The sequence below is a fragment of the Oryza sativa genome, chromosome 7 (genome assembly GCF_034140825.1).
Source record: "Oryza sativa Japonica Group chromosome 7, ASM3414082v1".
Classification (NCBI taxonomy): domain Eukaryota; kingdom Viridiplantae; phylum Streptophyta; class Magnoliopsida; order Poales; family Poaceae; genus Oryza; species Oryza sativa.
In genome coordinates this window covers 918928-943058 of record NC_089041.1, presented here as the reverse complement: position 1 = coordinate 943058, position 24131 = coordinate 918928, and the positions used below count along the sequence as shown (strand labels likewise).

The 24131-nt window shown below is 44.1% G+C and overlaps 4 protein-coding genes and 1 long non-coding RNA gene across 8 annotated transcripts; 4 read left to right on the top strand and 1 right to left on the bottom strand.

The window, feature by feature from the left end:
* The first annotated feature begins 1271 nt into the window (after positions 1-1271).
* On the top strand, positions 1272-4083 carry LOC136351093 (putative disease resistance protein RGA3). Of its 3 annotated transcripts, none has more exons than XM_066312745.1 (2): positions 1272-1525; positions 2352-4083. In XM_066312745.1, the coding sequence occupies exons 1-2, from the start codon at positions 1286-1288 to the stop codon at positions 3882-3884; spliced, it is 1773 nt and encodes a 590-aa protein (XP_066168842.1). In that variant the 5' UTR covers positions 1272-1285; the 3' UTR covers positions 3885-4083. The 3 variants fall into 3 exon arrangements, with proteins under 3 accessions (XP_066168842.1, XP_066168844.1, XP_066168843.1); XM_066312747.1 differs by having other exon boundaries at positions 2289-4083; XM_066312746.1 differs by having other exon boundaries at positions 1946-4083.
* Positions 3955-4824, bottom strand: LOC136357475 (uncharacterized). Its single transcript, XR_010742783.1, has 2 exons — positions 4684-4824; positions 3955-4575 (listed from the first exon to the last, which is right to left on the bottom strand). It is a non-coding gene; the product is annotated as an uncharacterized lncRNA (long non-coding RNA).
* LOC9267609 (disease resistance protein RGA2) lies at positions 4101-7467 on the top strand. Of its 2 annotated transcripts, none has more exons than XM_066312748.1 (2): positions 4101-4519; positions 4751-7467. In XM_066312748.1, exon 2 carries the CDS (start codon positions 5737-5739, stop codon positions 7267-7269), a length of 1533 nt encoding a protein of 510 aa, XP_066168845.1. In that variant the 5' UTR covers positions 4101-4519; positions 4751-5736; the 3' UTR covers positions 7270-7467. The 2 variants fall into 2 exon arrangements, with proteins under 2 accessions (XP_066168845.1, XP_066168846.1); XM_066312749.1 differs by lacking the exon at positions 4101-4519 and having other exon boundaries at positions 5549-6021; positions 6202-7467.
* Positions 7468-11102: 3635 nt separating this feature from the next.
* On the top strand, positions 11103-12995 carry LOC107277041 (putative disease resistance protein RGA3). Its single transcript, XM_066312134.1, has one exon. It carries the CDS (start codon positions 11139-11141, stop codon positions 12672-12674), a length of 1536 nt encoding a protein of 511 aa, XP_066168231.1. The 5' UTR covers positions 11103-11138; the 3' UTR covers positions 12675-12995.
* Positions 12996-21420: 8425 nt separating this feature from the next.
* On the top strand, positions 21421-23141 carry LOC107276557 (probable N-acetyltransferase HLS1). Its single transcript, XM_015789998.2, has 2 exons — positions 21421-21890; positions 21983-23141. Exons 1-2 carry the CDS (start codon positions 21690-21692, stop codon positions 22973-22975), a joined length of 1194 nt encoding a protein of 397 aa, XP_015645484.1. The 5' UTR covers positions 21421-21689; the 3' UTR covers positions 22976-23141.
* Positions 23142-24131: the final 990 nt, after the last annotated feature.

The window sequence follows — 24131 nt, the reverse complement described above, 5'->3', positions numbered from 1 at the left end:
TTTGTTTTCTTAACAATTGCCGATCGATTTACATATGACATCGGCTCAAAGATAAATGACATGTCATCGGCATTTAGCCGATCGGCTATCATTTATGGATTTAATTACGGTTTCTTTGTCTTTGTTTCTTGTTGATTGCAGGATCAAATCAACTGGCACGCTCATACATCCGAAGGCGAGTTTTGGACATGCACTGGAGTTAAGCAGATCTCCCAGGCCCTGTGTTTTCTATCAACAGAGTCCTATTAGGTGTCTTTCTATTATCCCGTATATATACTCTTGTAAGCCGTATGGGAAGGGGTGACGTTCCCATTGTTATTCCCCTACGTTTGTAATAAACTCCTCTATAGTGATCATTACCGGTCGGCGCCCGTGGTTTTTTCCCGCAAGGGTTTTCCACGTAAAAATTCGTGTCTCCGTTGTGCATCTATTTTCGTAACACCCCCCACGTATGAATCTGGCTGGGAGGAGACCAGCGCGCAATGGTTGTGGGTAGGAAAAATACGTTACGCAAAATATTGGTTCAAGTACGTCTCGTACATACATATATAATGGCATAATTTAAATTTTACAAAATACTTATGACACTGAGCCAATTTGATAAATAATAATATCATTTTTCCAATATGACAAATTTGTAATAGGAGATTTAATTAACCCTATCATTCATCCAACCGTATCAAATGGGCACTATTTTTTTTAGCCAGCCCAGCCTAAAACAAACAGGTGGACCAAATTTACTTAATAAAAAGGTATGTACACATTCACAAAGTTCAAATTTAGACAAGAGACTGCTGAAGTGAATGATTGATGTTGTCCCATAAGCAACTTCCGAAAAGAAAAACAAGCTACAGCAAGACGCTACTCTCCTAAATCTTTAAAAACCCCCAGCTTCTTTTCAGATCACGACCTACTCTTTAATCAAGGCAAAGAGGATGCCCGCCACTCGGCTCTAACTCTGGAACACACGCACATCTCTTTTTCGGGAATACGCTAGATGCGTATTTTTGCATTAAGAGGAATAAAACAGTTCTTTACAAACACACGCGCATCTCTCTCCTTCCAAACCATCCCGCAGATTAGCAGCACAAGAGTGTCGAAAGCGCCCTGTAGCTGGTCCTTCCAAACATCAAGGCAAAGGCACTGTTATTTTCTCAAATATATCTTTTAAAAATCTTTTTTCTCTTTATTTTTAACTCTACCAAGGAAGTTAATTAATTACCAAGGACAAAGGTTACGATATTTAAAGCTTTTGGGTTCAAGTCGCTGGTGGCTGGATGACTGGATGGATCCCCACTCTCCAGCAATGGCGGCAAGGTTGTACTTCCCCTATCCTAGCAGCGATGACGTCCGCCACGAAGTGAGAAGGAAGCCGAGCGCGGCCGGCGATGGAGCGGCCAAGGAAGCCGGCGGCGACAGCTGCGGCGCCGGCCGGATCTGGAGACGTCGGCGGCAGCGGCGGCTCGGGTTCTTCCTGCAATGGCGGCGACTGACAGCAACGTTCTGTCTGCTTCTTTCGATCCAGGTAACTCAAATTTCAAGGATCTGTAGCCATATTTCTCAGAATACTTCAATTCTCCATATAAGCGTATTGATCCCCAAAAGGAATTTCAGAAAAAAAAAAGTGGTTAGCTTGTCAGCTGATTCCTTGCACATCCATCAACCATGGTAGGAAAACATTTTCTGAATGTTTCCTCCCTGTCCATGACATTTTCACTAGTGTTGCAGTCAGACAAGTTGAAAATAAAAGTTGACTTGGAATTAACTAGAAGCAAAGCCTTGAATTTTGACCCAGAGAAAAAAAAAACAAGGACTATCCATGCCAGCTGCACCACAAGCACTTCTCAAATTTCAACAGTTTTAACATGTTGAGTTTCATAATGAAGAAGTTTGCCATTTCTTTTGTTCATGTTCGTCAGGTCCTTTCTTTTTGTCACATTTGTAGAAATAGAAGGCCATTGCAGTGTCTAGAACGCGGAATTGGTCAACTAAAAATTCATGTGACTGTGAAACTTGACGAGAAACCAGTGGTGCTGAACCAATCTGTAGAACTTTCTTTACTGCTTTCATCGTCACCGCTATGTGGACAGTCTTGTATGGTTATTATATTGTTGCAAAATGTACAAAACAGATACTTGAATCCAAACGGTTCACATTAAAAAGCATATCTAGGTTGGGATACTGGACTATGTGGAGCATTCAAAGTGTGTTTTTGTAAACCACAGTATAAGAGTATGTGGCAGCCTTAATTCCTACTCTGCTTCACCTGATCCTTTAAAATTTTTCAGACTACATAATTTCTCTCAGATCCCAGTTCTTGCTGATCTATTGAGAGGTCTACAAAATTTCAGACTACATACTTACACATGGAGACATTTCTGTCTGCAATTCTGAGTGATCTTACCAGTAGATCCATATCTTTCCTTGTCAACAAGTGCTCAAAACCAACAACTCCAACTGTGGAGGAGAGACTACAACAGTTGCTGCTCCGGGCACGTGTAATCGTAGAGGAGGCAGATGAACGGTTCATCACAAACCAAGCCATGCTGCAGAAACTGAACATACTAAGGAAGGAGATGTACAGAGGGTATTACACACTCATCTGCTTCAGATGCCATAACAATGAAGAAGACAATGTCAAAGATCGTGAGGTGAGTTACTATTTTACACCTTCCAAGTTAAATCCTGCCAAGCGTGTCCGATTCTGCACGGGCAGTGGCCAGACTTTACGAGATCAGCTGCAGCAAGTTCTTGGCAGCCTACAAGTCACCCTTGAAGATATGCGCGAGTTTCTCATGTTCTTCAACAGTTGTCCTCATTTATGCCGACAGCCATATAGCATGCACTTGCTTTTAGACAGGTGCTTGTTCGGTCGTCAAATGGAAACGGAGCACATCATGAACTTCCTGCTCAAAGAGGACATTCCCAGTGCTGAAAATCTAGGTGTCCTGCCGATCATTGGCCCAGGAAAAGTTGGGAAGAGCACCCTGATTGAGCATGCCTGCGAAGATGAAAGAGTGCGTAACCGCTTCTCTCAAATTGTGTGTTTTAACGACGATGATGTAGGACATGCAAACATGGTGGCTCTTAGAGATTGTGGTGTAATTAAGCATAAAAACCATTCTATTGGTGGAGACAGGATGCTAATCATTATCGAATTAATGGGAGACATTGATGAGGGTGTATGGGGAAGATTGTACTCAGCTTCCAAAATTAGTGTTGCAGTTGGAAGTAAAATTATAGTCACAAGCCGATCTGATAAGATTGTAAGCTTTGGAACGACACAAGTTCTCAGAGTAAATTTCTTTACTCAAGAAGCTTATTGGTACTTTTTCAAGGTGCGCACATTTGGAAGCTTGGATGCAGAGGAGCACCCAAAGCTGGCATCATTAGCCATGGATATCGCCAGGGAGATGAACCAGTGCTTCATGGGTTCATGCATCTACAGTGTGCTTCTGAAAGCAAACTTTAATGCTCGGTTTTGGAGCATGGCGCTGGCAAGAATCAGAGAATTCAAGCTGAAGAACAACTTAATATACAACGCGTATCTTGTTGGTGGTCCTTGGGAGGCGGTTAAACCTGCATATGTTCGGACGGTAAACAAAATTTCCTCTGAATATCTTGTGGTTCTTCACGACTATCAGACACTCTCTGTTCCAAACATGGTCCATTGTTACACAAACTCTGCTCAGAGTGAAGGTGAAGTCCCCGAGGTCAGTATGCAAGATTTTCTCTTCGGAAGTGTTAAGCCTCAAGGAAAATTCAAGGTTCTCGCATGGAGATCTCACCTTCCACCTCACTACAACTACATTTTCAACTGTGAGGTACGGAGGCCACATCATATGGTCACCAGTAAGAAGAGATCTCATAAGCTTTGCACCTGACCATCTCAGATAGTAATCCATATTGTTAGGTTGTGGTACCTTTTAGTATCTAAGCTACGAGATCTTGTTATTGTCTGAAACTGTTGTATAAATATGAGCATCTGTGTACATCCAAGCTCCTATGTAAATGTGATATTTTCATGAGGTTGCCAAACTCAATTTGTCAGCATTAATTAACTTCTTTTAACAAGAGAAGAAACCTGCTCCCACTTCTATAATGTGATTTGTGTCCTTTCCTGTTTCACGAGAAGAAAAAAATCGTCGGGACTCGGGAGAGCCGCGAGAGATGGCGTGGCGTCGAGGCCGCGAGAGATGGCGTGGCGTCGAGACCGCGAGAGGCAGGAGCAGCCAGATGCGCGGCGGGCTCGATGCGCGACGGCGGCGGGCTACTGGTTACGCGACGGCGGCGGCGGGTGTCGTTCGGGCAGAGTTAGTGATCTCCAAGGTAGACGACCTCATGAACTGGGCGCGGAGGGGGTCGATCTGGCCTACTGCGCCGTCGAGATGATGCACGCCGGCGCGTCCTGCTATGACTTCGACCGCTTTCGCGTCATCTTCCGCCCATCCCCGCGACAGTCCGACTGCATGATCATCGTCGGGACGCTCACCAACAAGATGGGGCCCGCGCTCGGCAAGTCAGTACCATCTTCCTCCCCTCGGCTGCTCAGATTTGGCGTTCCTGTGCTCCGAGCTGGGAATTTGGTGTTCCCCTGCTTTTAGATCTTGGAAATTATCTTGCTAGGGTGAAATAAGACTCAATAGCAAATGTGATGTCATTCTATAGAGCCTTAATACCCACCTTTAATGTCATTTGGAAACTTGCCACAAATTCGAGACGAGCACCAATGTTCTGAATGACTGGACAGGACAAATGGGATAGTGCGGTGAATCGTCGGCGGCGGCGGCCTCGACGCTCGACGACGGCGGTGGCCTCGACGCTCGACGGCGGCGGCTGGATACGCAACAGCAGCGGTGGGCTCGATGCGTGGCGGCGGCGGCAGGCTCGATGGGAGACGACGGCGGCGGCCTCGACGCGCGACGGCGGCAACCTCGATGCGCGACGGCGGCAGCGATTTCTGACCTGGAAGAGAGGATGCGGCGATTTCTGACCTAGAAGAGAGATCTTATTTTTGTTAGCCCCATCATGCCCCAACTAAATCAACGGTTAGATTAGATTGGTACCTCATAGTACCTCATCAAGGATGGGAAAAATGCTCATAATTTATTGTTCAAGAAACATAGATAGTCAGCTATTGAAGGACATAACAACCGCTGTAGGGGATCATTTTCTGAATGTTTTTTGCTAGTTAAAAGAAATAGAAGCTAAAACTTGACCCTTATCAAAAGAGACAAAAGAAGAAAACCATTTTCTGAATGTTTATTCCTTTTCTAACCTGTCGCTGTTGTAGCATTGGCTAGCATGCGAACTGGTCAACTAAAATGCATGTGCTTTTGAAACTTGACGAGAATTCCATGGCGCTGAACCAAACCTGTAGAATCGTCTCCGCTATGTAGTCAACCTTGTACGGTTATATTATTGGAACTGCAAAGAAAAAACAGAAATTAGGATCCAAACAGTTCACACTGAAAAGTATGGTTTGAAATAAATTCTAGATATACATGTAACTTTGTATATGTAACCACAGGGCAATACCTTTCGCTTTATGGAGACTTGGAGTTAGTAGAGTACGTGGCTGCCTTAATTCAGATCATATCCCCTCTTTGTATATGTAACCAGTGCAATACCCTCTATAAACATTCAGATTGTGTTTTCTCAGGTACCAGCTCTTCACCACTTGAGTGATTTACAAAATTTCAGATCATATCTTTGCTGATCATATGAGAAGTAGACATGGAGACATTTTTGTCCGTGATTCTGAGTGATCTTGCCAGTAGATCCATATCTTTGCTGATCAACAAGTGCTCAAAGCCAACATTACCATCCGTGGAGGAGAGACTGCAACGACTGCTGCTCCGGGTTCGTATCATTGTGGAGGAGGCAGAGGGACGGCTTATCACAAACCAAGCCATGCTGCAGCAACTGAACATGCTAAGGAAGGAGATGTACAGAGGGTATTACACCCTCGGCAACTTCATATGCCATGGCCATGAAGAAGACAATGCCAAAGATCATGAGGTGAGTAACTATTTTAAACCATCCAAGTTAAATCCTGCCAAGCGCATCCGATACTTGTGGGATGGTGGCCAGACCTTGCAAGATCAGCTGCAGCAAGTTCTTGGCAGACTACAAGTCACCCTCGAAGATATGCGCGAGTTTGTCATATTCTTGAACTTTTGTCCTCGTTTGTGCCGGCAGCCATATAGCATGCACTTGCTTATAGACAAGTGTTTGTTCGGTCGCCAAATGGAGATGGAGCACATCATGAACTTCCTGCTCAAAGAGGATACTCCCGGTGCTGAAAATCCAGGTGTCCTACCGATCATTGGCCCCGGGAAAGTTGGGAAGACCACCCTGATTGCGCATGCTTGTGATGATGAAAGGGTCCGTAATCACTTCTCTCAAATTGTGTGTTTCAGTGAGGATGATCTTGAAGATGCAAGCATGGAGACTCTTAGAGATTCTGGTGTAATCAAGCATCAAAACAATGCCACTGGTGGCAAAATGATATTAATCATCATCGAACTAACCAGAGACATCGATGAGGGTGTGTGGAGAAGGTTGTACTCAGTTTGCAAATGTTGTGTTGCAAATGGCAGTAAAATTATAGTCTCAAGCCGATCTAATAAGATTGCGTGCTTTGGAACGACACAAGCTCTTCGAGTAAAGTTCTTTACTCAAGAAGCTTACTGGTACTTCTTCAAACTGCGCGCGTTTGGAAGCATGGATGCAGAGGAGCACCCAAAGCTGGAATCAATAGCGATGGAGATAGCAAGGGAATGGAATGGGTGCTTCATGTCTTCAGGCATCTACAATGAACTTCTAAAAGCAAATTTCAACACTCGGTTTTGGAGCACGGTTCTAACAAGAATCAGAGAATTCAGGAAGTTGAATATCTCACTCTATGCAAATTTTGATGGTCCTTGGGAGGTGGTTGAATCGGCATATGTTAGGAGGGTAAACGGAATTTCCTCTGAATATATTCTGATTCTTCATGATTATCAGACATGTTCTGTTCCAAACATGCTCCATCGTTGTACAAACTCTGCTCAGAGTGAAGTTGAAGTTCCCCAGTTGAGTTTCGAAGATTTTCAATTTGGAAATGTTAGGCCTCAAGGAAAATTCAAGGTTCTCGGCTGGAGATCTCACCTTCCACCTTACCACGACTACATGTTCAGCTGTGAGGTACTGAAGTCGCAGCATATAGTTGCAAGAAATAAGCGACCTCGGGAACTTTGCGGACGCGACTTCGGATTGGGTGCCTGATTTTTTAGCTAAAAATCGGGCACCCGCCTCATCCTCCGTCACTCTGTCAGCTAGCTGCTACAGAGACATGGTGTAGCTGCAGCCTGTAAAGCCTACTAGAAATTAACCAAGTCACTACTAGTACATGCATGCGTTTAGTAAAAAAGAAAATATGGTTAGTTGAGTTGGTATAAGTTTTTTTTAGTAATATTTGAACTATCCTTTTCTCTTAAATAACTTCTTCAATCTACAATTTGATTGCACTATTAAATTCATTGCAATTAAATATTTAGAACAAGACCACACATTGTTATATTTCGATGAAAAGAATATTTAGCTTTTTTGATGGATATTTTTCAATGTTGCACATGTTTTATGTGTATGTTTCAACTAGTATTCGTATGATATTTCACTAGTTAATTTGTAAATATTGCACGCGGTGTTCCAGGAAAGTTTTGGCAAGTATTTTATATTATTTCAATAGTTACAGCTTAATATTCGTAATAATACAAAATATTTCAACAATATCATTTTTTTCAAATATATTGTATCTCTCATATGACTTTTTTGTTTCGCTTCTTGGTACTCAATGTTCCATATAGGGGTGAAAACGGTACGAAAACTTTTCGGATTCTGGACCTATTTTCGAAAACGGAATCTGTCGGTCGGAATTTTTCGAAAACGGAAACGAATTCGGAAATATTTTCTCGGAAACGGAATCGGAAATGCTAAGGGCGGTTTCCGTCGGAACTCGGAATTGGTCGGAAACTTTCCGGAAATTTTCTCAGAATTTCTGGAAATTTTCTCGGAATTACCAAAAATTTTGTGATTGAAATACCCTGGATTCTTTTTTTAAGCAATAAATAGTGAATACCATGGTGTTTGGCTGTTGTTTTTTTTTAAATATTTGTTATGCAAATCTAAAATTACATAAGAATATTTTTTGTTCTACATTGGAATTTATCAACAACATTACTCTTTTAAACATAGATAATTTATTCAATTGGATTTATCAGTTTGAGGGGTTTTTTATTCCGATAAATTTTCATTACCGTATTCGCGCCGGTTCGTTTTCGCTCCGTTTTCGGTTTCGATAATATTCGATTATGTTTTCGTATCCGAGGTTTCCGATTCTAAAAAGAAATATGAAAAGGAAAACGATAAAGATGGTTTCCGTCCGTTTCCGTACCCCTAGTTCTATATAGGTGGTTATTGGTGTTGCAGTTGGTATTTTTAAATGTTGCATTTCTCTTGAACACTACTGAAACAATTTTCTTCAAGGGGTGAAACAACATTTGAATTTTTACTAAAATATAATCATGTGATATCTTACTATAAAGATTTAATTATAAACAATACAACGGTATTATCGGATCGTAGAACGGACCATTATTTTAGGAGAGAAAAAAATGAAGAAGAGAGAAAAATGCGCAAAATGATATATCAAAAATTTACATGAACATGCATGGCTAGACATGACATGACATGCATGTGAAGAGAACTCTGCATAACAAAATAAGAGAAGTGATGAGAGGGAAGTTATATTCAAAGGCAGAGTGGTGCACGGGTGGGGCGGGGCGGGGCGGGGTGGGCGCCTGATTTTTAGATCGTTGATCGAGTGTCCGGCTCAAGGCATTGCCCAAACTTTGCACTTAACCATCTGTTAGCAACTTTTTTTTTTACAAGAAGACAATCACGAATAGGACACTTAAACGTCTTGCGGTGATATGGATTTACAAACCACCTCGATTTAGACGAAGCTAAACCATGATGGGTTTTGTAAAACTAAACCGGCTAGCGGAGCTGATTTAGATATCAAAATTAGCCTCTAGAATGATTTAGATTGATATGGAGATAATTAACCACCCGTCGTAGGCGAATAGGGAAATAGATGTGTACACAAGATAGCTAACTGATATTCCCTGTTCTCCTCGTTTGCAGGTAGCAAAAGTTCCAAAATATTGGTTAGCCGATACAATGCAATGGCAGAGCAGCTATGCCAGCTCTTATTCTTCAAACTCCGCCTAGTAGGTCGCCCAACTGGTTGCGAGAATAAGATTTAGCGTTTTCTAGTCACCCTCCTGTACCTCGTCCCCCTCTCTTTTTCGTTTCCGATGTGCATAAACTTTATTCCTCTTAATACAATGATGCGCTCCTTGCGTATTCCCAAAAACAATGCAATGGCTTTGATTGAATTTTGTTTTTTGTTTCAATGGATGTACGCAACAGAGAGCAACCACGTACTGATGGGTAGGCTTCCTAGTTGGCTTGTATATGCCGATCAACGTACGTTGAATCGGCTCCTAGTTTTTCTGGATCGGCCAAAATAGGAACACAAGAGCGAAACGGCAAGCGCTGAAGTCCTGATGGCCTTGACGAATTGATCGATGTCCGTATCTATCTATGCAGCGTCGTCACGCGGCTGCAGATATATAGGAAAAATACTCAGCGACGGCGGCTTTCCTCGGACTCACTCACGGTGTTGATCTATTCCTGTAAACTCACCTTGATTTGATTTTCTTTAATTTTTGGCAGCAGATCGAGAGCAATCCGATTGCTGTTGCGGATGACCGGACAGTGTGGCTGCCGAATACATTGATCCAGTGTGTAATACGTAGACGGCGGCAGTGAATGTATGTGGATTGATTTCGGTCGGATATATAGCCGAAATTTTTTTTACGTTTCCTAGCATAGTCACAAAAAATCGTGTTGGTAACTTTCTTATAGCAAGAAGACAATTACGATCGGGACACCTAAACATCTTGCGGTCGCCAACCACCTTGATACAAAACTAAACTGGCTAGCGGAGCTGATTTAGATATCAAAATTAGCCTCTAGACTGATTTACCGTCTCGTGGATGAATCGGAAGGTTTACGGGATAAACCTACAAAGAGATATCGCACCCTTGCAGTGAAGTCGGATGATTTGTGGCGCAAATCAACAAAGATGGATGAACTATTGTTAGGTAGAAAATAAAGTAGAAAGCATGGCTGAAAAGTAAAGGTAAAAGAACAATTCGATAGATTATAGGGATTGTGGTTTGGGGGTTAGAATCGAACCGACCATAGCCCTTATAAAGGGGTCGGTCCTGTTACAAGACCCTTTCCATGTTTTATTGAGGATAGTGACCAATTAGAACTCAAAAAATACCTTCTCAAGTAAGGGAACTCGAGACCCGGCGAAATTGAACTCGGAGTCAGACTCACCCGATCTGACCGACCACATGCCACCAGTCAGACCGGTCCCACATCACCGGTTTGACCGGCTCTACGGTGGCGGTCATACTAGCCCCATAAAGGAAACCAGGTCCTTTTTAAATTCGGCCATATTTTTCTATTTATGTTCGAGGTGTCAAATTTTGGTGTTAACACCATCTTGTTGTTTTCCGAAGATTTGCACCTGTTTATCTGAGAAGCTGCTGTATAATGTAATTATCTTAAACTGTAATAGTTCTGAGCATTTTTTAAATATTTTCACCTACTGTCTGACTGTCTGAGCGAATGAGTACTCCAATCTGTTATGTAAATGTGCTGTTTATGAGAGGCCATCAAACTCAATTCGTCAGCATATCGTATTATCTTTCATTAGTTGAAGCTTGAACGTGTCAAATGCGCAAGACGTCAGGACATGCAGAACACCATGAGAACTGACATCAACTAATTGATTCTATGTAATTTGTTATCCCCTGCCAATTTTGACTTCTGATCACTCATTGCTTGTTGTTAGTTGTTACAACTTGTACTCCTAATCCTAATCCTAATTGAAAGATAATACAAAAACTTGTTTTGGCACAATCAGAAGTTTCAGATCACATAATATAAGTTATACTTCTAGCTAGAGGTAACTCATTCCATTGCAGAACCATTCTGCAAGGTTTTCTCCAGCCAACATGGAGGCAACCATTTCTGTCATCCTGACTGAACTTGCAGGTAGATCCATATCTTTCCTTGTAAGCAAATACCTGAATCAGCAAAAGCCGGCTCCAAGCGACGATGAAAGATTGGAGAACCTGCAAAGGCTGCTGCTGCGGTTTCGCATCATCGTCGACGAGGCGGAAGAACGGTGCATCACCAACCAAGCCATGCTGGAGCAGCTGAGCATCCTGAGGAAGGAGATGTTCAGAGGCTACTACACCCTGGACACCTTCAGGTGCAGAGCTCATCAAGGCAAGGATCATCATGGTGAAGTGAGTCCATCTTTTGCCATCTCTAAATTCAGTCATGCCAAGCGTATCCGTTTCTGCAGTGACAGTAGCAGTCAGAGTTTGGGTGAGCTGCAGAGAGTTCTTGGGGACCTGGAGAACACCATTGCTGATGCTACTGAGTTCATTGCATTCTTAAGCAGTTGCCCTCGCCTTCATCGTCAGCCGTATAGCATGTACTTGATCTTGGACCAGTGCATGTTTGGGCGCCAGACGGAGATGGAATATCTCATCAATTTTCTCCTACAACCTGGGAATCATAGCACACTAGAACCAGGAGTTCTACCGATTATTGGTCCAGGGAGAGTTGGGAAGAGTACTCTTGTCGAGCATGCCTGCAACGATGAAAGGGTGCGCAATCATTTCTCGCAAATTGTGTTCTTCACTCGAGCCGATCTTGAAGATGAAAGCATTGTGGATCTTAGAGATGGCGGTGTAATCAAACATCGAAACCGTGCCTCGGGTGTAGGAAGGGTGTTGGTCATTGTTGAACTAGATGGGGATAGGTATTCAGAAGGACTAGATAAAAATATCGATGGGGTTTTATTGGAAAGACTATACTCGATATACAAAACTCGCATTCCTCGCGATAGTAAAATCATAGTCACAAGCCGATCAGACAAGATTGCGAGGTTAGGAACCACACCACCTCTCAGATTACAGCTTTTATCCAAGGAAGCCTACTGGTACTTCTTCAAGGTGAGAACATTTGGGAGCATGGATGCTTCAGAGCACCCTGAAATGGCATCAATAGCCATGGACATTGCAATAGAAACTGAAGGGTGTTTCATGGGTGCCAATGTCTTCAGTAGATTGCTGAGATCAAATGCCAACAGTCATTACTGGAGCTTGGTTCTTGCAACCCTGAGAGAGTTCAAGAAGAAGAACCAGCATATTTGGTCATTCATGTATGCTGCAGATCAAATTAAAGCTTTGGATCGGGTGAATGAACCAAGTGAAGAAGCAACTGAACTTCTTGTGATTCTTGATAACTATCAAACAATCTGCTCACATGCATCTTCCCACTGTGAAGCTGAAGCTGAAGCTCCCAAGATATCACTGGTAGATGCTCTGTTTGGAAGTGTTAGGCCTCAAGGAAGATTTGATGCACTTGGATGGAAATCACAGATAGCACCTTACTATAGCTACATGTATAGTTGTGAGATACAGAGGCCAAAGTGTTTGGCCGCTAGGAAGAACAAAATGAAGAAGAATGGTGGCTGATCATATTATGAGTTTTATGCACCCTGTTATTGTCACATGTAGGCACTATGTATTCATATTGTAACCCCTAATAGTAATAGGTAGTAGAACCTTTTTTTTTTACAACTAAACGAGATATATAATCCTAGCCTCTAATCTCTCATATATTGTTTCCAGTTTTTGGCTTTTAATATATTTCTCATTTTAAAACTATATATTCTCATAATATGTGAGAATCAATATTATCCGGGGAGCAAGGGCTTGTTCGACTGCAAGGTCCAGCACCGCCTTTGTACTTATAATGTTATTATTATAGTAAAAAAAAGTTCACTTTTAGGAGGAGCTTAGGGAATTTACCTGCATTCCAAACGTAGTGTGTTAGTACTTCTGAAAATAGTGAAGAAAAATATCTTGGAAAAAGTACACCAGATGTCCCTCAACTTGTTATCGGGATACGAAAACGTCCTCGAACCGCAAAACCAGATACCACGGGTCCCTTAACTATACAAAACCGGTCACAATAGGTCTCTCGGCGGTTTTGATCCCGGTTTTGTCCTACGTGGCTGCTGAGTCGGCGTGGGATCCACGTGAGCCCCACATGTCATCGTGCCATGTCAGCCTACCCTCTCTTTCCCCCTCTTCTCGTCTCTCTCACTCTCTTCTCTCAGGGCGGCGGGAAAGGAGCGGAGGCCACGCCGGTGCCGCACGGCCTCTCGCGGCCGTCCTCCCACGCCGCCAGTGCCGCCGGGGAAGGATCTGAGCGCGGCCGTCGGGGACGGAGCAGGGCGCGGCTGTCGGGGGTGGAGCAGTGCACGGCCGGTGGGGTGGAGCTTGGCGCGTGCGGCAGCCACCGGGGAAGGAGCTGGGTGGCGGCGGCGGCGGGGGAGGGTAGGCGCGGGAGGCCGTCGCCGCGGTTCTCGCCCTCTCCCCTCCCCCACCGTCTCGGGGTCGAAGAGGCCCGAGAGGCGGGAGAAAGAGGAGGACGTCGGCGTCGGCGGGGGCAGCGTCGTTGGAGAAGGGGAGGGCGTCGCCGCGCGGGCGAGCTCGAGGGCGTCGATGGCGATGTCGTGGCCGTGGTTGAGCTTGACGGTGCGGAGCAGGGCACGGTTGTCGGGGGCAAAGCAATGCGCGCCAGGTGGGGTGGAGCTTGGTGCGGGCTGGGAGCCGCCGTGGGAGGAGCTGGGCGGCGGCGGCGGGGGAGGGTGGGTGCGGAAGGCCTTCCTGCTGGTCCTGCTGGGTCTCCGGCACACCCGCCGCTTCGCGCCGTCGGCGCTGGTCCTGCCTCGCCCCACCGGCCTCCTCACATACACTCGCCTCCCCGCCGCCGTCGCGGCGCCAGAGGACGGGTCCGCGCTAGCCGTGGCGAACTGGGCAGAGACGGCGCGGCCGGCGACGACGACGATGCCGTCGCGGCCCGCCTCGCGGACCGCGCGGCGGGCGGCGGCTCAGGACCGCGCCCCACCGGCCTTGCCCAACGGCCTCCTCCCCTCCTGTCGGCTAGCCTACGCCGCCCTCGCCGGTGACCTCCGCTCCTTCCCCCGCCACCCTGAGCGAAGAGAGAGTGAGAGAAATGAGAAGAGGGGAAAAGAGAGGGTAGGCTGACATGGCACAATGACATGTGGGGCCCACGTGGGTCCCACGCTGACTCGGCGGCCACATAGGACAAAACTGGGATCAAAACCGTCGAGGGACCTATCGTGACCGGTTTTGTATAGTTAAGGGACCCGCGGTATCTGGTTTTACGGTTCGAGGACGTTTTTTATCCCGATGACAAGTTGAGGGACCTTCGGTGTACTTTTTCCAAATATCTTTGGTATCGCTTTCATGGCCCAATATAGAGAGGTAAGGGGAAGCGGCCCAAGGCTTTCTTTTCAAGGATCTGGTATCTGTAGTCTTAGGGCCCAAACAAATTAGGCCCATTTCGGGCAAGAATAGATCAGTACACACTCACACGATCAAATCAAGCGCAACAGAACGATCGATGTCTACGTTTGCCTCGCTTGTTAGCTTGTTGCATGTATATATATCATAAAAAAAACGTAATGATTAATCAGCAGCAGCTAGCTAATACTTTGTCATAAAGGAAATAGGTTGTTGCTTGTATATATCTCATTCTCATCGTCGTCCTTCGCCACCTGGGTAGTTAGCATAACTAATTATAGTTGTAACTTGTAAGTAGGGCTATATCCTTTGCCCATACTTAAATCTATACCTACGCTGCTTGGGAAATTAAGGTTTATAGATATGGAGGAGTTACATATTTAAGTTTTAATATGAGACTGGTAACATCTATTTTACCTATTTTGTCAGTAGGGGTAGTGGATCGAACATGGATGCCGGGGAGCTCAAGCCCCTCCCACCCTGCTTTTTTGTGGAGAAAAGCATAAGTATATTACTTAACTAAAGAGTCCTCACCAACAAGTTGTAAGATGAAATTACAATTGCTTTCTATAGCCAGAACTTCGTAAGGGGCTCCATTTGAGCCTTATTAGCTACTAGAACATGACTCACATGGTTTTGGCACCTTCGGATTTTCTGCGTTACAACCACACGATCTCCAGTAATAAGCCCCTCCTACCCTGTTAGATCATCGTCATAGAGAGGACATAAGGAAGGAAAGAATAACAAGGAGTTGTAGGAGAAAGAAGAAAATAAGCCCCCTCCTCATCAAATTTGGATCTGTCCTTGTTCGTTGTTGGACATACATGTTAGTGCACCTACCTTCATCTCAAATGTAACAACTTTGTGGCTATGTACATAGATACAAGAAATTATAATATTGTGGGACGGAGAGGACTATATATATTAGCTATGTGTAATATGGTGGCTAATCTCAGCACCATGCATCATGCATGCAACTTAACTTACATGAATTGCAGATTCATGCATGCATGCATGCGAGTTGAGCCATATATATACATTGTATATCTAAGAAAAATATATACAAGTCGTGTACGTGTCAATTTCCATGCTACCTCGAGCTAAAAAGAAATGAATTATATTTCAGCTATGTGTGTCTATTTAGCTAGCTAACTAGCTCAATCAAATTAGTTGGAGCTATGCTAGCGATCAATTAATTTGTGAGTACGTACATGCATGCATGATCTGTACCAAACGATCTATGTACATATATGTAATAGTACTATCAATCGTGGAGGGACAAGCTAGCTAAGATGGAAGTTGGACCAGTCAAACCTCAATTAGGACAGTCTCAATCGATGCCAATATACGTACTGATTCTGCCTGACTGAGAACCAAAATTCAGTTGGTGCTAGTGAGATGGTCCAACACATGCGTATACTACCTCCATTTTATAATATAGCAATATAATATAGGACGTGATATATTTGTACTCGATCGGTTGCTATATTATGAAACAGAGGGGTATGTCATCACTCATTTGTTGATTAGATCAAATTTTACCCATCTCGATCGGTAACCCATGAATTCGTACTGGTTTTTCTATTATCTATTTAATTGTATTGGTAATTATACGATTCATCTAACAAATAATTAATGAAAAAAAATCATGCATTTTAGTTAGCACGAGAGATTCTTCATAGTCGCAACTAAATATAGTTTTTTTTTATGGAAACAGCATATGATGGTTATAGTGTATATATTACGGGTACGGACAAACAGCACAAATAGATTAATTATTAGTTAGGGACCTGATATGATCGTAAGCTTTAGTACTACGTGTACATGTGCGTGTGTATCATAGTTTGTCCAAATTAGCATGCTCACAATCATCCTCTAGTCTAGCTTTGGATCATACTTCATATATCATTGACTGCTAATGCGGCCATGCCTGATATAATTAATCATTCATGAGCTAAAATATTAATCCCAAGGGAAGAACTGGGCCTACATGTCGTGGATCATATATATGATTACTACGTTAGCTTAATTAGAAGGGATAGGCAAACACATCTTATTAGCTTAATTATGTGAATTACGCTAGCTGCGCTAAATATTGATATGATGGCTAATTAATCATTGGTACTGATCATGACCGACTTGACGCTGAAATTAGTTAAGCTTATAATTAGCTTTCTAGGGCCTGGGGAAAATGATTATCTTTTGGCACAACACGTACGTTCCCTCCCTAGTTTGTCTCTCACTCTTTTTTTTGATCAAACAAGCATATATAAGTTATTTTAGGCATGCGTAAAGTGAGGTAAATTTTGCTATAGGATGATCAAATTAAGTTTATGTAATTTGCTAGTAGACGTTGTAAAAAAGTGTCGCGGATAAAGGACACCTAAAAAAGATAATTTGTTACAGGTCATTTTCAACCTAATTGGATAAGAATTTGTTTAAAAGACAAAAATATCCCTAAGACCAAAGATGTCTTCTAACTTAGTATTAGAGTGAAGATGAAATATAATGCATGCAAGTAACATATTTGGGATAGTGATGGAAGATTTAGAGTTGCATAATTTTTAAATTCTTATTCCAACACTATGTTAGAAGCATGTGGTCGCCCAGAGACATTCGATTCTCATCTATTTGAAAATTTTCTCACTCTACTTGGACTAAAAGTATATCCTCCAATAAATTATCAATTTTTTTATTAACAAAATGAGAGGGGAAGAGGGAAAGGTGGCGGATTTCATCCGGTGAATTTTTAAGGCAGTTTCCAAGGAAAAAGAAGAGACATAAACTAAGGCAAGACATGGAGTGACATCCAATTAATCGGGCCAATGAGGGGGAAAGCCAATAGGGACCATGCAACAGGCACGCTCGCGTCCCCACTCCCATGCCGTACTCATCCTGGTTCATCACAAATTTCTCCCTCGCAAGCATCGCTGATGATGCAGATGTGTTTTGGTTTTTTTTTTCCATCACAGTAGAAGCATGCGTGATGTGGGCTGGGCTAAAAAGTCCAACGGGAGCTGAGCCAATACCGGCCCAACTTAGCGATATCGTTGATCTGAGGATTCGTAGAACAATCCAACGGCTCATAATAAACAATGATGTGGCACAACATGGTGTAAACTTTATAGCAATAAATGATATAGTGGGTACCAACTATATAAGCAAGAAAAGAGATATATATATATATATATATATATAGAGAGAGAGAGAGAGGTCGTCCATAAGGTTTCATGATGACCCTTTCATAAATTTTCATGGCTACTTAAGAAAAATAATCACCGCTACGAAAATCATTCTTTTATGGTCCGATGTTAGAAATTAAACCTACGTGTCAGGAAAAGCCATCTTTAATTTATAATGATTTGAGAAAGCAAAATATAGGTAGAACCTTTTTTATGGCCCGCTGGTAGAAATGAAACTATGTAGTTCTATGAAAGGAAAAAGTTTATTTTTACTCTTCCGAACTATTCCACCAAATCACTTAAGCCCCTAAACTATTTATCGGTATTGAAAACGGTTCAGTTAACTCCCATAACACTATTTCTCTTTTTTTTTGTTTCACTCTGTACAAATCATATTTTGCACTGAAAATTCGGTAGAATGCATATGCATTCGGAACTTATGTCTGAACATCTTTGTAAATTTGTCTAACTATTTATGTAGTTCGAAAGCACTTAAGGTTAATTTAAATATTAAAATTTCAAAGTTGAAGCAAACAACCAAGAAAATTTTGAAAATAATTTTGAACTTTAATAATGATGTCATCTATAGCTCTAAAAAATAAACTTAAAATACAACGTATATGAAGAGCAAGAAAAGAGAAACATTATTAATATGTAAAGTAAACCATATTTAATAGTTTAAGGGTAAACTGAGAAAAAAATAGTTCAAGTGTGATTAAGTGATCATTTAAATAGTGTAGTGGAGTAAAATGGATTTTCTTTTTCATCATGAAAAGTTGTCTTTATAATGATTTGAGAAAGCAGCAAAATAATGATGTAGGGCAGGCCGATCCCGTCGTGTCGTGTATACGTATACTAGTATGTTTGATGGAGCGTCTTTTCATTGATCGTATCCTCCGTCCTACAAAAAGACAAACTATGGGTTTCTCCAATGTTTGACTGTCCGTCTTATATGAAATCCTTTTATAATTAGTATTTTTATTGTTGGTAGATGATAAAACATGATTAATATTTTATGTATGACTTGTCTTTTTAAATTTTTTTTATAATTTTTCCAAACAAGACAGACGATCAAACGCTGGACACGGAAATCTAGGTGTGTCTTTTTTTTTAACGGAGGGAGTATACACGTTATGTCCTGCTCCATCATATTCCTGCAATTAATAAATGATATAACACACCATTTTGCATTGCATCAGAGCAGGTTCAATAGGGGTAGAAAAGCCGGCGATAAACAAGCCACGTAAGTTCTGTTGATGACTTGGCCGGGAGCGCAGATGAGAGAGAGTACAGGCCGGCGACTAAATAGTCGCCCGCCGATATGCGTACTCCAAGAAAAAAGTGCGTCCGTTTTGCGCGGGAGAGGAGATGCTTGGCGCAACGCAATTAAATATCATTTGCTACAGTAAAAGGAGGATAAATACATAGCTAACCCTATTGTATATATTAGTATGTATGTTGGCTACAGATGACATGGAAAGAAATTGCAGCTAACAGCGGGTGATATTATTAAACTTGCTCTCACATTGACTAGTACCAGTACCCGTACTACACTCGATCCATCATCTCGATCAATCACTAGTACGCCTTTAATCATCGTCATCAACACTACTAATCATTAACTCCATCGATATCGATCGTTTCAATTTCTCGACCAATCCATCCATCCATATCCATCATCTCTCTACTGCTCTCCGAGAGAGAGAGATTTAATTTTATGGCGCCAAATGCGCCGGATCTACGCTACGCGTGTCCGTACGTCGACGGCGACGTACGGCGGCCAAATCGACGGCGGCCGCCGCCGCCACGTACGCCGCCGCAAGTGGCTCTCGTCGTCGCGTTCCCGACCGTTGATACTCCGGTGGGCCCCACCGCTGTCGCCGCGCAGCCAAAGCCGCCGCTCTCTCTCTCTCGCGGGCCCACCACTACCCCCTTGTGGGCCCCACCCGGACTCACTCCATCAAGTCATCCGGGCCGTCCGCTGCTGATCGGACGGACGAGATCTTCCGGAAGAAGGGGACAGAGAGAGCGGGGTAATTTGCTGCGGCCACCCGATCGAATGCTGACGTGTGCACACTACACCTGCAGGTGTGATCAACAGAAAAATGGCGAACCACCATGTGTAGTATAAATAAATCCGATAATTTTGTCGATCGATCGATCGATATTAGATAGGTTTGTTGTCATGGTCGATGCACAGTTCTCTTCTTCCCCATGATCGATCGACCTACAGGAGGAAATTAGCAGCCGATTGACCGAATGTCTTGTTTCGCTTTAGCTGCCGGTCCTCGTCGTCGTCCTCATCGTTGCTTTTTTAATTGTTCCTCTTAATTATTATCCGTTCCTATTTGATGGGCAACGGTAACATTAAAAGTATCGATGTGTTTTCTTTCTCTACGAGCGATGAGGATATGCTCGGATATAATATAGAATTATAGGGAGTGAGACCTGCTTGATTAGAATATTAACCGACCAAATGACGATGTAGTACCTATATATATTGTTATGTTGGACTAGCTTCGTTAGTCCATATATAGTTGCAATTTTGTACTCAATATATTTAAGATAGTCAAATAAAAATCTCAGCCTCTACATCATGTGATGCATATAGCTGTGTAATTTTGCTTCTATGTGGTGAGGTTATATTCAGTCGGATAATTTGGATCATCGAGAGTTTCTAATTATTATGATACTCTCTTTTTCTTTATTTTGAAATGTTTCTAATATTGTGTCAAAGATAGTTCCTAACTCCCATAACCTTAAGAGTTTTCTATTTGACATTTACAACATGGGTAATTATTTAGCATAGGCCAAATATTTGAACCATTTTTTAATTATTATTCCAAAAAAGATAACTCAGACCAAATGTTTGTTTTGCGTTAGCTACCGATCGCCGCTGCAACGTCTTGTTGCTTTTTAAAGCATTCGTCTTAATTATTATATTTTCCTATTTGATTGGCAACGACAATATTAAAAGTAGCGATGTGTTTTCTTTCTCCACGAGCGACAAGACTACGTTTAGATATAACAGCCGATTATAGAGAATGAGACTAACCAACCAAATAATTTAGTCATTGTATGCACTGTTGTGTTTGACTGACTTCATTAGCCGTCGGTTTTAATTTTGTACTCATGTGGTGAGTTTATATTTAGTTGGATATATAGTATTACGACATAGAGGATAACCGAGAGTCTCTTATTATTGTGATATATACATTTTTCTTTTGTATTCCTATTGTTTTGAAAGGTTTTCTGGCTCTAATTGAAAAGTTCTTTTTATTGGGCTTTTAGAACATGTGTCTATTGGAAGATGTGAAACATTTTCATTTTTAAGGAAAAAGATTATCCAAAATACTGGCTACAAAATTTCAACATGTCATATACTCCTATATTTCTAGAAAAAAAGATAACTTATGTGAGAATGATTAGAGGAGGTCATTCAATATAATTAAGATAGAAAAAGAAAATAACTTCTCCTAAATCCCCCCGAGTATGATAATAGAAAAGAGATAATTTCCAAACAACTAATTAATTACCCTAATAATCATGACAAGATCGGACAGCAGCAAACAAAGATCTATCGAATCTTACATTATCTAGCTCTCTCTTACTCCTCCAATCTGATGAGCCAAAAATGATAGTACTCCAACAACACTAATCATTGTTAAATCACACAAATAATTAGCAAGTCGATCCAGTTTTAGCATGGAGCAGCAGAAGGGGCAGTTTAACTTGGGGTGTGGGCCCCACCCGGAGCACACAGAGAGAGAGGTGTACAGATGGCGGGAAAGTGGGGACGTGGCCCCCATCCTATCACTCCCCCACTCCTCCACTCGCGCCACTACCTCCATCTCCATCGATCGCGCGCGCCTTCTCCTCTCCCGCCACTCCATCGCCGCTATAAATTGCAACGCACCGCTCGATCGATCAAGAAGAAGAAGGGGATTTGATTGATTGATTGATCGGAGCAAGGATGGCGGTGGCTTGTTTGCCGGAGGACGGCGGCGAGGTGGTCCTGGTGCGGGAGTTCGACGGCGGCCGCGACCGTCCCGGCGTCGAACTGGTTGAGCGCGCCTGCGAGGTGGGTCCGAGCGGCGGCAAGCTCTGCCTCTTCACCGACCTCCTCGGCGACCCGCTCTGCCGCGTCCGCCACTCGCCGGCCTACCTCATGCTCGTACGTCTCGTCGGGGGGCGTTGCTTGTCCGCCATTGTTGATCGCGAGACCTCACACTGGTGCTGGATCGGGTATTGGAATGTGGTTTTCAGGTCGCGGAGGCTGTGGGTGGCCCGCTCGGCACGGAGATCGTCGGCGTCGTGCGCGGCTGCGTCAAGACCGTGGCGTGCGGGCGCAGCCAGCTCTTCTCCAAGGTGGCGTACCTGCTCGGCCTCCGGGTCTCGCCGCGCCACCGGCGGCGAGGGATCGGGAGGAGGCTGGTGGAGAGGATGGAGGAGTGGTTCCGGGAGATGGGCGCCGAGTACGCCTACGTCGCCACCGACCGCGACAACGAGCCCTCGGTGCGCCTCTTCACCGGCGCCTGCGGCTACGCCAAGTTCCGCACGCCGTCGGTGCTCGTGCACCCGGTGTTCGGCCACGACCTCGCGCCGTCGCGGCGCGCCGCCGTCGTCCGCCTCGACGCGCGCGAGGCCGAGCTGCTGTACCGCCGCCGCCTCGGCTCCGTGGAGTTCTTCCCGCGGGACATCGACGCCGTGCTCTCCAACGCCCTGTCGCTCGGCACGTTCCTGGCCGTGCCGCGCGGGACGCGGTGGCGCGGCGTGGAGGGGTTCCTGGCCTCGCCGCCGGCGTCGTGGGCGGTGGCCAGCCTGTGGAACTGCAAAGACGCGTTCCGCCTCGAGGTGCGCGGCGCGCCGCGGCTGTGGCGCGCGGCCGCCCGCGCGACGCGCGCCGCCGACCGCGCCGCGCCGTGGCTGGGCATCCCGTCCATCCCGAACCTGTTCGAGCCGTTCGGCCTCCACTTCGTCTACGGCCTCGGCGGCGGCGGCCCCGCGGCGGCGCGCATGGCGCGGGCGCTGTTCCGGCACGCCCACAACGTGGCGCGGCGCGGCGGGGCGCGCGTGGTGGCCACCGAGGTGGGCGCGTGCGAGCCGCTCCGCGCCGGCGTGCCGCACTGGCCGCGCCTCGGCGCCGACGACCTCTGGTGCATCAAGCGGCTGGCCGACGGCTACGGCGACGGCGCGCTCGGCGACTGGAGCAAGGCGCCGCCGGGAACCTCCATCTTCGTAGACCCAAGGGAGTTTTAGCTTTGATGCTAATTCTACCGTAGATCACGCATCCGACGGCCCAGGGTTGTCGAGGGGAGCCTTGTGTAATTTCGCTGTTTTTTTGTGAGGGTGTAATTAATGATGTGTTCATACTTACATCAGTGGAATATACCAATGGACTTTTATAAATATATGTTTGGCTTAATTATTTGTGTTAATGGTGTGATCTTGGTTGTCTTTGCATGCTTTAGTGAAATGTTCCTCTGTTTTTTTTCCTCCTTTTGTGTAAACGAAGTTCTAGTGGAAATGGAATGTTCCAAGCTAATTTTAAAATCTTGCAGCTGTTTGTTTTACATGCATGTAGCAAAACAGTGTCAAGAGTTTTAGTAGGGCCATCAGAGCAACAGGTGTGTTGTACTTGTGCAACTGCACAATCATCTGAGACATGAAATAGAATCTTGACCATCAGCATGTTGCAGGTGGTGTGTGTTATGATTTGCACAATTAAACCACATGTTTGTGCACAGTAATATGCATTTAATAAGGAGGTGAGCTATGCCATTCTACTTGGAGTTTCCAATAGTGCCAAAACTGCGACAACTGATCAATTAATCGTGCACCAAAAAATATATATATATATCGGATTTTATGTTACAGCTATTTGATTTTCTCAAAGAACTATATTAAATTTTGGGGCATTGAATTTGTGTTATCGAATGGTTCAAGCCCGCCACTCCATCCCTATACAATTCTAGCCATTCCCTCTCCTACTTCTAGCCACGACCACCTATATATATCCTCTCCTAGAAACCACTCGAACATTTTCGACAAAATTACTATTGGTGTTGGCCCTCTCATTGCGGACAAACATGCATCTTCCATTTACTAGCTCCCTTTCGTCATCTTATTTAGCAATGTCTAGCTGTTGGCACCATTAGGTGTCGCTTCAAAACCACTCATTCTTATAGATCTTGTAGAGCCTACCAACTATTAGCTTCCTCGTCGATAGCTTCAATAGTGCCATTATCATACAATCTCACTATATATCAATCTGCACCTATGTATGATCCCTAACTCTTGCTCTTCATTTTGAACCCTAAGGCACCGATGTTTGGCATTACGTCATCTCCACTAGAGGTGAAGGTAGGAAGGAAGGAAAACGAACCCTTACACATTTATGTTAAGAGGTTAGGAA

What these genes read in the sequence shown, in the direction of transcription:
- LOC136351093 (XM_066312745.1), top strand. Translation starts at nt 1,286, where the DNA reads ATGGATCCCCACTCTCCAGCAATGGCGGCAAGGTTGTACTTCCCCTAT. An exon ending in GTCTGCTTCTTTCGATCCAG is followed by an intron (nt 1,526 to 2,351) that starts GTAACTCAAATT and finishes ACAAAATTTCAG; the next exon opens with ACTACATACTTACACATGGA.
- LOC9267609 (XM_066312748.1), top strand. Translation starts at nt 5,737, where the DNA reads ATGGAGACATTTTTGTCCGTGATTCTGAGTGATCTTGCCAGTAGATCC.
- LOC107277041 (XM_066312134.1), top strand. Translation starts at nt 11,139, where the DNA reads ATGGAGGCAACCATTTCTGTCATCCTGACTGAACTTGCAGGTAGATCC.
- LOC107276557 (XM_015789998.2), top strand. Translation starts at nt 21,690, where the DNA reads ATGGCGGTGGCTTGTTTGCCGGAGGACGGCGGCGAGGTGGTCCTGGTG. An exon ending in CGCCGGCCTACCTCATGCTC is followed by an intron (nt 21,891 to 21,982) that starts GTACGTCTCGTC and finishes TGTGGTTTTCAG; the next exon opens with GTCGCGGAGGCTGTGGGTGG.